The sequence below is a fragment of the Hemitrygon akajei genome, chromosome 8 (genome assembly GCF_048418815.1).
Source record: "Hemitrygon akajei chromosome 8, sHemAka1.3, whole genome shotgun sequence".
NCBI lineage: Eukaryota > Metazoa > Chordata > Chondrichthyes > Myliobatiformes > Dasyatidae > Hemitrygon > Hemitrygon akajei.
In genome coordinates, this window is record NC_133131.1 from 3,088,775 (window position 1) to 3,102,972 (window position 14,198).

General features: G+C 34.3%; 1 protein-coding gene across 6 annotated transcripts in view; it reads right to left on the reverse strand.

Moving 5' to 3' along the window:
- The window catches only part of LOC140731559 (uncharacterized), a 281,877-nt gene that overhangs the window by 170,843 nt on the left and 96,836 nt on the right, over positions 1-14,198 (reverse strand). For all 6 annotated transcript variants that reach the window (XM_073053074.1, XM_073053075.1, XM_073053073.1 and 3 more), the window contains one exon: positions 12,229-12,340. In XM_073053074.1, the coding sequence (XP_072909175.1) occupies positions 12,229-12,340 (112 nt within the window). The remainder of the gene's footprint in view (positions 1-12,228; positions 12,341-14,198) is intronic.

The window sequence follows — 14,198 nt, forward strand, 5'->3', positions numbered from 1 at the left end:
AAATAGATGACCTGCCAAAGCATTATGAAAAACAATCCAAGGCTAATGAAGAATTAAGACAGAAGATTACTGATCTAGAAAACAGAAGCAGAAGAAATAACTTACGAATTCTTGGTCTCGAAGAGTTAACTGAAGGTGATCACCCTACAGAATTCTTTGCAAACTTTCTGGTTCATCTATTCCCTAATATTTTAAGGTCGACACCAATGATTGACCGAGCTCACAGAGTGCCTGGGAATAGAATGCCTGGAAACAGACCCCATTCAGTAATAATCTGTTTTCATGAATTTCAGACAAAGGACCTTATATTTCGTGAATCCTCTCAGAAAGGTATGATCAATTACAATGGCAAGATTAGGATTGTCGAGGATTTTTCATCAGAGATCATGAGGGAGCGTGCTAAGTTTAAAAGTGCTATGTCAGAGCTGTTCAACAAAAATTTTAAACCTTCTTTACAGTATCCAGTTCGGCTCAGAATTACACTGAGGGATGGTTTGAAGGAATGGTTCTGTTTGGGTTTAGAGGCTCAGAACTTTTTAAAGTCAGAAAATTGACTGTTTATTTTTTACATGAATAACTGCATATTTTACCTTTGGTAAACCTTGTAGTCAACTCTTTTTTTGAACCTTTTAAGGCTTTATTTTGAGAATACGATGAGCGAATATTTTGTATGTTCATATTATTTTATATTATACTTATTTCTCTAGAGTTCTTGATATCAGAATTAAGTGTTCCTTTTTTATCTGTTGTTTTGACTAGGTTGGGATGCTTCTAACCTTGAAATTAATTTGGAGCTAAGCCAGTAGGTTCTCTGGGGCAAAGTTTTCATTAGATGTAGGTGTTGACTTTCTTTTGTCGACTTTCTCTCTTTAGGAGGGGGGAGGGAGGTTGGTTTTTTTTTTCCTGGAAGCTGTTTTGGATTCTTAGACAAATCTGTTGCTTGGTTACCTTATCTCAAAGGTCATTGTTCAGTTTTATTAATCATTTCAGTGATTATCCCTCTAGCTATTCTTTTACATAGTATTAAAATGGATTATACTACGAACTTACTTAGTCTTAACATGAAAGGGTTAAATCACCCTGTGAAACGAAATAAGGTTTTTGCCTATATTAAAATACTTATGGTTCCAATTATTTTTTTTACAAGAAACTTATGTACGTAACTCTGATAATTCACACCTTTTTAGCCGATGGAGAGAATTACACTTTCACTCTTGTTTTCAGGCCAAGCCTTGGGGAGTTTCGATTTTTATAGATAATACATTTCCCTTTGTTCAACACAAGGTAGTCTCTGATACTAATGGGCATTTTGTATTAGTATCAGGGAAATCAGAATAAATTAATGGTATTTGCTAATGTATATGCCCCAAATATAGATGACCCAGGATTCTTTGAGCTTTTTTTTTCATTTCTGCCTGATTTGAGTTTGTACTCATTGGTGATGGCAGGAGACTTTGATTGCTGGTTAGATCGGTCATCTTCTAAACCAGTGACACTTAATAAATCAGCTTTGTTTATTCATTCATTTCTAATGAAATGTGGTATTGCTGATGTATGGCGCTTTCTACATTCAGCAGATAGAGAATATTCATTTTTCTTTCATGTTCATCATACGTATTCCAGAATCGACTATTTTTTTATTGATAGCCAAATGATTCGATCTTGTGAATATAAAGAGATTGCTATCTCTGATCATGCTCCTGTGCTTTCATCTTTAAATCTTCCTGGTTTTCCTCAAACAAACAGATTCTGGCATTTTAATCTAAGTTTGTTATCTGAAAGGATTTTTTAAAAAGTTCTTGGAGAGACAAATTATTCTCTTTTTTGAAGAGAATACGGTGGAGGAGACTTCTAGCCTTGTTATATGGGATGCCTTTCAGGCATATATTAGAGGACAAATCATTTCTTACACTGCAAGTGTTAAGAAAAAAGCTAATAAAGAGAAAATTAATTTAGCCAATCAGCTGAAACAATTAGACCAAGAATATGTCTTGGCTTCAGATCCTGTTCTATATAAAAGATGGGTTGAAATTAAAACTGAATATGATCTTTTATTAACATATCCTATTGAAACTCAACTCCTAAAGGATAAAAATCAATTTTATATTCATGGAGATAAAACAGGTAAATTATTGGCTAACCAAATTAAAACTTCTATTGCTAAATGACAGATTAACAAAATGTGTAAAGCTAATGGTGTCAGGACAACTGATCATTTAGAAATAAATGATATCTTTAGAGAATTTTATTCTAAACTTTATAGTTCTGACCCTCCTAACGATAATACTGTAATGTATAATTTTTTAGACCAATTAAATATTCCTACACTTTCTGTGGATAACTGAAAACAGTTGGATCAACCTGTTTCTCATGAAGAAATTGTGGAGGCTGTATACTCACTGCATTCAGGGAAGGCTCCAGGCCCTGATGGATTTTCTGGAGAATTTTATAAGGCTCTTTCTTCACTGCTTATACCTCATTTATATTTAGTCTTTTTGGATTCTTTTAACTTGGGTAGTTTGCCGCAATCTTTTTATGAAGCTTCTATTTCACTTATCCTTAAAAAGAATAAGAACCCAACTGAATGTTCTTCACATGGACCAATTTCCTTACTTAATGTTGATACTAAAATCCTTTCTAAAGTTCTGGCTCATAGGATTGAAAATATTTTATCATCTATCATTTCTGACGATCAGACTGGATTTATTAAAAATTGATATTCACATTTTAATATTTGCTGGTTATTAAATGTTATCTATTCCCCTTCAAAGGAGATATCAGAATGTGTGATATCCTTAGATGCTGAGAAGGCTTTTGATCGGGTTGAATGGCACTATATATTTAAAATTTCAGAAAAATTTAATTTTGGGCCCAATTTTACTCAATGGATTAAATTACTTTATTTATCTCCTTCTGCTCGGTTCTTACTAATTCTCAGAATTCTAAACCATTTAAACTTCAACATGGAACCAGACAGGGTTGTCCTTTGAGCCCTTTGCTCTTCGACCTGGCCTTAGAACCCTTAGCTATTGCCTTTCGAGAATCTAGTGATATCACCGGTATTTTGCAGAAGGGTGCTACCCACGAAGTTTCACTTTATGCAGATGACTTATTGCTTTTTATTTCCAATGTCGAGACTTCATTGCCTTCTGCACTTTCTCTACTCTCTCGTTTTAGCCAGTTTTCTGGATATAAATTAAACCTACATAAGAGTGAACTTTTTCCTTTGAATAATTTGGTATCAACTAATACTAATATTCCTTTTAAAATTGTAAGAAATTAATTTACTTATTTGGGTGTAACAATTACTAAGAATTATAATACCTATTTAAAGAAAATTTTCTTACTTTATTAAATTATATAAGAAGAACATTATCAAATTGGTCGCCTCTTTCGTTACCATTAATTGGCTGAATTAATTCTATTAAAATGAATATCTTACCTAAACTTATATACCTCTTCCAGGCCTTACCCATCTTTATTCCTAAATCCTTTTTTGATTCTCTTGACTCTATTTTATCCTCTTATATATGGAAAAATAAACATCCTCAACTGAATAAAGTTCATCTCCAGAAAGTTAAAAAGAATTGAGGTTTAGCTTAACCAAATTTTAGGTTTTATTATTGGGCAGTTAATATATGGAATCTTACGCTTTGATTATATTATATTAATCATGAGGACTGACCGGGATGGGTTTCTTTAGAAGCTAACTCTGTTAATACATTTTTTATTATCTCTCTTTTGGGATCTTCACTTCCTTTATCTTTAAGTAAAATAACTAAAAATGTGGTACTTAAACGTACCTTGAGGATCTTGATACAATTCAGAAAACACTTTGGTTTATTGAGATTTTCCCTTTCTAGTCCCATTTTTCTTAATTATTTTTTAAGCCCTCTATGACTGGTGTAGTTTTTAAACAATGGGATAGATTGGGTATTAACTGTTTCCAGGATCTGTTTGTTGGAGGAAGTCTTTCTTTGTTCGAACAACTGTCAACTAAATATAGTTGACCAAAATCCTACTTTTTTTAATACTTACAAATTAGAGACTTTCTGCAATCTCAATTATATACATTTCCTGAAAGTCCTGATAAGAACTTATTAGATGAAATTCATAATTTGAAACATTTTTATAATGGTTCAATATCTAATATTTATGATGGGAATGAGAAATAGTTCTTTAGACAAAATCAAAAATCTTTGGGAACAAGATTTACAGACTTCAATTTCTGAAGAAACTTGGAATGAAATTTTTAAACTGGTTAATACTTCATTGTTATGTGCCTGTCATTCCCTCCTACAATTTAAAGTGGTCCATAGGGCTTATATGACCAAGGATTAGCTATCTCGTTTTTATATGGATAAATCTCCCTACTGTGATAGGTGTAACAATGGAGAAGCTTCATTCATTCATATGTTTTGGACATGCCCAAGTCTTGAAAAATATTGGAAGGAAGTATTCCGAACTTTTTCTGCACTTTTAAAAGTAAATTTTAAGCCTCATCCTTTGACCACCTTATTTGGTATTGTTGGAGGGAAAGATATCATTTTGAAGACATCTGACTTGGACATTCTGGCTTTTATTTCTCTTATGGCTAGGAGGGCACTCTTGCTTAAATGGAAGGATGCTACTCCGCCTAATCACACTCAGTGGTTAGGGGACATTATGGCATGCATAAATTTGGAAAAGATTCGTTGTTCAATTTCTGAAACTAACCAAGATTTTCCAAATTTATGGGGACCGTTTTTTGAATTATTTTCAAAACCTTTTATTTCCTGTTGAAGTACAGATGCTGGTTAATAGCGTATTTCACTATCTGATAAGGTGTTTTTTCCCCTTTTTTTCAATTTAACGAACAGCTTTGGCTTTGGTAGTGGGGTTAGATTTTTTTTATATATATATAAAAATTATTCATATCTGAACATACAAGTTAATCTAATCTACATGAATATAGGGTAAGGAGTTTGGAGACTGCCTCTGTTTGTCGATGGAGTAGCAGTAATTTTGTGCTGCTCTTAGTTTTCTCTCTCCCCCCAGTTTAAATTTTGAATTTAAAATTTTTAATTGCTGTTTCTTGAAGGGGAGTAATATGTCTATGTCTACGAGAAGTGGAAAGAATCTGCATGAACCTACTGATAAAGGTAATGGAAAAGGAACGATGCCTAAGGAAAGATCTGATGAAATGCCATCATGGGCTGAAGATATCGTTCGGACACTGAATTCAATTCAAGATCAGAACAGGGCAATTAAAGATCAACTGGAAAAGAATAATAATGAAATGAACTTTTTTCTGGGAAAACTTAAAGATGTGGAAACTCAAGTTACTAAACATGAAGAGGAATTGGAGTTAACTAAGCAAAAAATGTCTGAAACTACAACCGGTTTGGAAAAATATCAAAATAAGATTATAGATCCGGAAACTAGGTCTCGCTGAAACAATATACGAATTGTTGGATTGCAAGAAGGAACTGAAAATGGAGACTTAACGGTTTACTTTGGTAAGCTCTTTCAAACTCTATTTCCGACTATTTTATCACAGCTGCCTGCTATTGAAAGAGCACATAGGTTGTCTACTTCGAAATTTAAAGACTCCACCAGACCAAGATTTATTTTGGTTTGTTTTCATCACTTTAAAATTAAAGCTCAAATAATGCGACAGGCAAGAAAACAAAGAGTTTTCAAATTCAACGAGTCTGAGCTCCGTTTTTATGAAGATTATCCGAAAGAAGTAATGGAACAAAGATCAAGATTTGCTTTGGTAATGGAACAAGCATATGATAAGAAACTATTTCCCTCTTTGAGTTACCCGACAAGAATGAAAGTCTTTCCTCCTAATTCTTTTCCACGTACTTTCTTCGACCCAAAAGCCGCACTGGATTTTGTTCAGGCTATACCTGTCACTGTCACTGACGTTACTACCGAATAAACTATCTGAAAAGCTGTTTGATTATCTGTATATTATTCACATTTCAAAAAGAAGATATATGAAGATATATGAAGGCTATTTGGATATTTCATTGAGAGATTAATAAAAGAAGATAAGAAAACCTGCTCATCATTACATCCTATTGGATTATTTTTGGAAAGAAGATTTACTGTTCAATTTTGACTGTTTAAATGGCTAATTAGATATTTGACTGAGAAAAGAGGATAAAAGGATTTGTTCCTTTTATCTAATATTTGGTTTGATGTTTCTTTTTGTTGTTCCTTAATTTACTAATTTTTAGTTTTTTTCCTAATAATAGGGTTTCTTTTTATATATATATCTGGGAGGGTATAGTTACTTATGATATTCCTAATTAATATTTTTGTAAATTTAGTTCAGTTAAATATACTATTAACCTTTTTTATCTGTTTTATTACAGCATCCTATAACCAAATTTAGAGTTTTCTTTGAGATTTAGAACTAAACTTAAGATGGCGCTGGTTTTTCTCTCTAAGAGATTATATTATTTTGGTTCTTTTTTTGTTTAATATATGATGGAATGTAAACATTCTCCTTTGTTGAAATGTTACTGTCTTTCTTGCAAGGTCATTTTATTTTTTTGTGTACTGGCTGGGGGGAGGGAGAGATGAGATCGACAGAGTGGCCCATGGCTTTGTATTCTATCTTAGTTTGCTTGCTTTTTTTCCGGGCTTTTGGGAGGGTGGGTGGGTTTAGAGTTAGGAGCTTTTTCCCATTGGGTGGTTCTGGAGCATGCATGTTTTTTATATGATTGTATTCTTCATCACTGCCATCTTTGATAATCCCATATTGGTATGTGTTCTGCACATGTATAAAGTAAATTAGAATAAAATTATAGTATGGCAATTAAGTGGATTAATGTAATAAGTTGGAATGTATGTGGTTGGAATCATCCTTTTAAACGAAAAAAGACTTTTAAAATTATTAATCGATTCCAACCTAATTTTTGCTCAGGAGACACATATCAGGGCGGGAGATCAAAACAGGTTTTTTGGATGGTGGAATGGAATAGAGCTCCATGCTACTTCTCAGAGTAAAACTAAAAGCGTATCTATCTTTATTAAATCTAATATATTTACTCAAGAGGATATTGAATCAGATTCTAATGGTAGATTTTTAATTGTTAAAGGAGTGATTTGTAATAGAAAGGTTGTTTTGGTCACTTTGTATGGTCCTAATTTAGATGATCCTTCTTTTTTTAAAGAAGTATTTGCTTTATTGCCAGATCTAAATGAATATATGTTGATAATGGGTGGGGATTTTAACTGTTGTTTAAATCCTATGATTGACAAGAGCTCAACTGATCAGCGACTTCCAAATCATTCTGCATCAGTTATTAACTCCTTCTTGACCGATTTTGGGTTGATTGAATTATGGAGGCATTTGCACCCTGATAACAGAAAATATTCATTTTTTTCGCATGTTTATAAAAATATTTGAGGATTGGTTATATTATAATTGATCCCTGCCTTTTGCCTAATGTTAAAAACTGTGAATATGACACTATTGCTATATTTGATCATGCACCTTTGAGTTTTTCCTTTGAATTTGATGATGTCATTTTTGCCCGTCCACCATGGCGCATGTCTCAGATTTTATTGCAAAACTCTGATTTTATCAGTTTTATTCAAAGCCAGATAAAAGAAATTTTTCTTTTTAATGATATAGGAGGTATGTCCAAATTAATTATATGGGATACATTCAAAGCATTTTTATGTGGTCAAATTATTTCTTATTCAGCTAAACTTAAAAAACAGACTAAAGTAGAATTAGATAAAATTTCAAAACAAATTAAAGATTTAGATAATACCTATGCGACTTCCCCTAATATTGACTTATTTAAAAAAAAGGGTGGAACTTCAATCACAATATAACCTATTATTAACTCATCCAATTGAAGGTTATCTACTTAAGTTAAAGAGCCAATTTTATATGTTTGGAGATAAAAATAATAAACTACTTGCATCTCAATTAAAATCGGCTGGAGCCAAAAGGCAAATTTTGAAAATTCGTAGAAAGGATGGTACCCTGGCTCAGAAGTATGAAGAAATTAATAAGATTTTTCCAAGATTTTTAGACGGAACTTTATAAATCTCTATGTCCAGTAGATTCTTCTGAAATGAATGCTTTTTAACGAAAGATTGCTTTTCCTAAAATTTCTGCTGAGGACCAAAAAACTCTTGATGCCCAAATTACTGAATCTGAAATTCAAAAAGCTATTTTTTCAATACAATCTGGTAAGGCCCAGGGACTTGATGGTTATCCTGTAGAATTGTATAAAAAATTTGGAAAATTGCTTTCTCCATATATGTTGGAGATTGTTTTAAAGATTCTTTTGTGAAAAGTGATTTACCCTCTACTTATTATGAGGCTTCTATTTCTTTAATTCTCAAAAAGGATAAAGATCCTTCTGATTGTGCCTCATACAGACCTATTTCATTATTGAATGTTGATGCTAAGATTCTCTCAAAGATAATGGCCAATCGGTTGGAGAGTATTTTGGGTGAAATCATTTTTAAAGATCAAACATACTTTATAAAGGGTCGTTATTCTTTTTCAAATGTTTGGAAACTATTTAACATTATATATTCGCCCTCTTCTAAAACTCCACAATGCGTTGTATCTTTGGATGCTGAAAAAGCATTTGATCGAGTCAAATGGAAATATTTATTTAATGTTTTAAAAAAATTTGGTTTTGGTATTCATTTTCATAATTGGATTAAAATAATATATAAAGCTCCTATTGCTACTGTTGTCACTAATAATTGTAGATCTCCTTTTATTCAGCTATCACGGGGGACATGACAAGGTTGTCCATTAAGTCCTTTGTTATTTAACTTAATATTAGAACCCCTGGCTATTGCTCTTCATGAAGCCAAAAATATTCATGGGATTTTTGTGAATGAGACCATGCACAAGATCTCTCTTTATGCTGATGATTTATTAGTATATATATATATATATATCTAAGCCTGAAGAATCTATTCCTGCTTTGCTAAAATTATTTGACAAATTTGCAGATTTTTCAGGATATAAAATAAATTTTAGTAAAAGTGAATTACTCCCTTTAAATGAACCTATCTCTATATATGATAATATTCCTTTTAAAGTTATGGATTCTTTTAGATATTTAGGTGTCATAATTACTAAAAAATATAAGGATCTTTATAAAGCCAATTTTCCTCCTTTAGTGGACTCTTTGAAGTACTCATTTAGTAGATGGAGCCCACTTACATTTTCATTTGTTGGTCATATTCACGTAGTTAAAATGATGATTTTACCAAACTTTTTATATTTATTTCAGAATATTCCTGTTTTTTGACTAGTAAGTTTTTTGATTGGATTGATTCTATTATTCTATCTTTTATTTGGGATAATAAAAGACCAAGAATTAGTAAATGTCATTTGCAAAAGATGAAAAAGGATGGAGGTCTCGCTTTGCCTAATCTAAGAATGTATTATTGGGCTGTTAATTTGCGATATGTGTCCTTTTGGTTATATTGGGGTGATAGGAATGATCGACTGATATGGTTAGACCTGGAACTGAGAGCTGTGAAACAGTTTTATTTGGTTAAGCACTCTTTACAAATTTGGCTCCAGTTCCGCAATTTTTTTTTAATCTTAAAAAATTTAAACTTTGTAGTATAATTTATCGTAATTACTTTTTTAAACCTTCCTGGAGTGATCCAATTTTTTTACTTTGGGAAAAAAAGGTATAAATTCTTTTTTGGATTTATTTAAAGGCAGGTTGATGTCTTTTGAACAATTAGTCGATAAATATTTTCTCTCATATTCGCACTTCTTACAATATCTTCAAGTTAGACATTTTTTACAAACATATTTAAGTAATTTTCCTTACATATTGGAGGCTGACTTGTTAGATACTATTATGAATATGAACCCTTCGATAAAAGGTTCTATTGGAAGAATTCATAATTTATTATTACAATGGGATAAGCGTCCTTTACTTAAGATTAAACAGGATTGGGAGAAGAAACTCAATTTGACTTTTATATGGGAGGATTGAATGCAGATTCTGAAGCTGGTTAACTCTTCTTCGATCTGCGCTAGTCATTCACTGATTTAATTTAAAATTGCACATCATTACCATTTGACGAAGGAGAGACTTTCTAAAATATTTCCCAATGTTGACAAGTATGGTGATAGATGTAAAACTGAGATAACTACACTGACACATATGTTCTGGTCATGTTCTATATTAAAACAGTTTTGGAAGTCAGTCTTTTCGACAATTTCTAAAGCACTCAGAATCAATTTACAACCTAATAAATTGACTGTGCTTTTTGGAATAATTCCTCAAAATATCCATGGTATTTCTGTGTCTGACCAACATGTTATTGTGTTTGTTACAGTGATAGCTAGGAGGGCCATCTTGTTGAAATGAAAGAATATATCAGCTCCTACTTTGTCACAATGGTTCTCTCAAGTGATGCTGTGTCTTAGCTTGGAGAAAATTAGAAGTCAAACCTTTGAACCTTTATTTGATTTTGAGAAGAGATGGGGCTCATTTGCTCGTTATTATCATTTCAGTTAACTGATAGATTTCCTCCACAATCCAAGTGTAAATTTTTTATTTCTTGATATATCTTTCTTTCTTGTTGGCAGCTTGATGCTTATTTTTAGAAGCTTTTTGTATGACGTATGGCTCCGGGGTTGTACCCCCCAATAGGTTTCTTTTTTTTCCTGTCATTTTTCTTGCTTAGTAGGGTTTTTTTTATTCACAAAAAATTTCAATCTTTAAGATAATTATTTTTTTTTGAGGCATTGTAAGTGTGGTTACTTCGATGTACCTGTGTTATTTTTGAATAATAATAATAAAAAGATTTGAAAAGAAAGGAGTTTGTTAATGTGATTCAAATATAATGTATTTGGTATTATTATATCTTTGTTTTGTTTTATAATATGTATTTTCTTGAACTCTATTTTTCTATGTAGAAATTAATAAAAATATTGAAAAAGGAAAAGATATATGAATGAAGATTAGCTAGGGAAATGTTAACATATGAAAGTTAATATACCTTTCATAACTGTGCATATCATATGGTGAACTCCTTAATATTCTGCTGCATAGTTTCAGCTGTCAACCAAGTGGTATCTATCTTCAGTACAGAATTTATCGTTGGTAACTTTATATCTATTGATAACTATTTTTTTGATACTTACCTTAAGACTGCAAAACATAAGAGCAGAATTAGGCCATTTGGCTCATCAAATCTGGTCCACCATTCAATCATGGCTGATATATTATTCCCTCTCAACCCCATTCTTTGGTCTTCCCTCCATAATTTTTATGTCCTTACTAATCAAGAGCAACACCCTCTGGCTAAAAGAATTCCTCCTCAGCTCTGTTCTAAAGGGACACTCTTTTACTCTTGGACTGTGCTCGCTGGTCCTAGACTCTCCCACTACTGGGAACATCCCTTTCCAAGTCCACTCTATCCAGGCTTATCAATGGGATACCCATCAGTCCTTCTAAACCCATGATGGTGTAGGCCAAGAGCTATCAAACACTCCTCATGTATTAACCGTTTCATCCTTGGGCTCTTTCTTTAAACCTCCTGTAGATCCTCTCCAAAGGCAGCACATCCTTCCACACAATTGGGGTCCAAAGCTGTTCACAATATTCCAAGTTTGTCTGACCAATGCCCTATAAAGGTTCAGCAGTACATCCTTATATTCTTATTCTATTGAAAAGAATGCTAACATTGCATTGCAGTCCTTAAAACTCAGGGTGTGTTTGCAGCGCACAAAGTATATGACTGTATTTAGTGAACAGGTTGCTGAAAAAGTGCAATCTCAACACACGAAAAAACACAGAATTAAGTATTTCCAGATTTCTGTTAGTTTAAGCTTGAGCAGTTATTTTCAAGATATTCAAGATCCTGACTCATGTTGTGAATACTTCAACAGAGCACAGTCTAAAGTTCATGTATATTTGGGATTTCTGAGTGTATGTGCACTCAGTACTGCAGTGATTAAAATCAAGCACTTCTGTGCTTCATCGCTATCGTGTGAACCCTCTGGAAACAGCATATTTAGAAATCCAGTAATGTCAGGATTAAGCAATTACTATCAAATCATTTTCAAAAATAAAACATTACAACAGCAAGTGAAATGATATCAAGAAATAGCTATATGATACATTTCCAAGAGGATAAAGTCAGGTGCTTCAGAACAGAAGAGAAATGTAGGGAATTAATTAATTAATTAATTCTGTGTCAATTATGTAAATCCAAAAATACCTGCTTGTTGAGCATAGATTTTCTCGACTCGAGCAGATAATTCTTTGTCCTTTTCATCAAGCATGCTTCTTATCTCCTTGAAACAATTGTCTTCTACTGAATTGTTGGACATCTGTGGAATACAGCATGACACCAGACAACTCAAGCACCTGTTTTAGGGATTGTCACTTTCATAAATGAGATATACATCAAGCTTTATCACAGGTCAAAAATCCTGCGAACAAGGTACTGGAACTGTATATAGTCAAAGCTGACCAAGGTCTGACAGTATTTAATCCGGGATGTCGGCATGGTGAAGAAAGGGACTTCCCTTCGTCCACTAACAACTCTGCCCTCCATCGCGTCTCCCATATTTCATGCACCTCTGCCCTCACCCCATCCCCCCGCCAGCCCACCAGGGATAGAGTCACCCTGGTCCTCACCTAATACCCTACCAGCCTACAGATCCAACGTATAATCCTCCGTAACTTCCACCACTTCCTACGGGATCCCACCACCAGCCACATCTTCCCCTCCTCCCCACTCTCGGCTTTCTACGGGGATCGCTCCCTATGCAACTCCCTTGTCCATTCATCCCCCCATCCCTCCCCACCGACCTCCCTCCAGGCACTAATCCCTGCAAACGGAAGAGGTGCTACACCTGCCCCCATACTTCTTCACTCACCACCATCCTAGGCCCCAGACAGTCCTTTCAGGTGAGGCACCACTTCACCTGCGAGTCAGCTGGGGTGATATACTGTATCCGATGCTCCCGATGTGGCCATTTATACATTGGGGAGACCCGCTGCAGACTGGGAGACCGTTTCGCCGAACACCGGCGCTCAGTCCTCCAGCAGTGGCGGGATCTCCCTGTGGCCACACACTTCAATTCCAAAGACCATTCCCACTCCGATATGTCTGTCCATGGCCTCCTCTACCGTCAAGATGAGGCCACATGCAGGTCGATGTAGCAATACCTTATCTCCCACCTAGGTAGCCTCCTGCCTGCCGGCATGAACATTCAACTCACAGACCTCCATTGATACCCCTGCCCCCCCCTTACCCCCATCCTTATCTATAATTTTAGTCTGGTTCTCTTTCTCCCTTTCCCCCCTCACTACATTCTCCCCCCAGCCCTACCTTTCTTTCTCTTTTATTTCCCATAATTCTCCACCTTCCCCCTAGCCCATTTCCCTCCAGCCTATCACTTCCTAGCTCTCTACTTCATCCCTCCCCCCACTTCTTATCCCCCCTCGACCATCCCATGTTACTTCACTCCTGATGAAGGGTTTCAGCCCAAAACGTTGTCACTACCTCCTCCCATAGATGCTGTCTGGCCTGCTGAGTTCTGCCAGCATTTTGTGTTTTTATTTATTTCCAGCATCTGCAGATTCACTCATGTTGCTCTTTCATATTTACACTTCTTACAATACCTTCAAGTTAGACATTTCTTACAAAAATATTTAAGTAATCTTCCTTGCATATTAGAGGCCGACCTGTAAGATACTATTATGAGTATGAATCCTTTGATGAAGGGTACCATTGGAAGAATTTATAATTTATTATTACAATGGGATAAGCACCCTTTTTTTAAGATTAAACAAGAATGGGAAAAAGAACTTTGACTTTTATAATGGAGGACTGGATGCAGATCTTGAAGTTTGTTAACTCTTCCTCGATTTGTGCTAGCCATTCATTGATTCAATTTAAATTGTACATCATTACTATTTGACAAAGGAGAGATTGTCTAAAATCTTTCCTAATGTTGAAAGTTATTGTGATAGATGTAAAACTGAGACAGCTACACTGACACACATGTTTTGGTCTTGTTCTATACTGGAACAGTTTTGGAAGTCAGTTTTTTCTACAATTTCTAAAGCACTTAAAATACATTTACAACCTAACAAATTAACTCTGCTCTTTGGAATTGTCACAATGTGGGGGGGGGGGGGGCAAGAGTGCAGGAGGAGGACCCAAACGCAGGACACAAA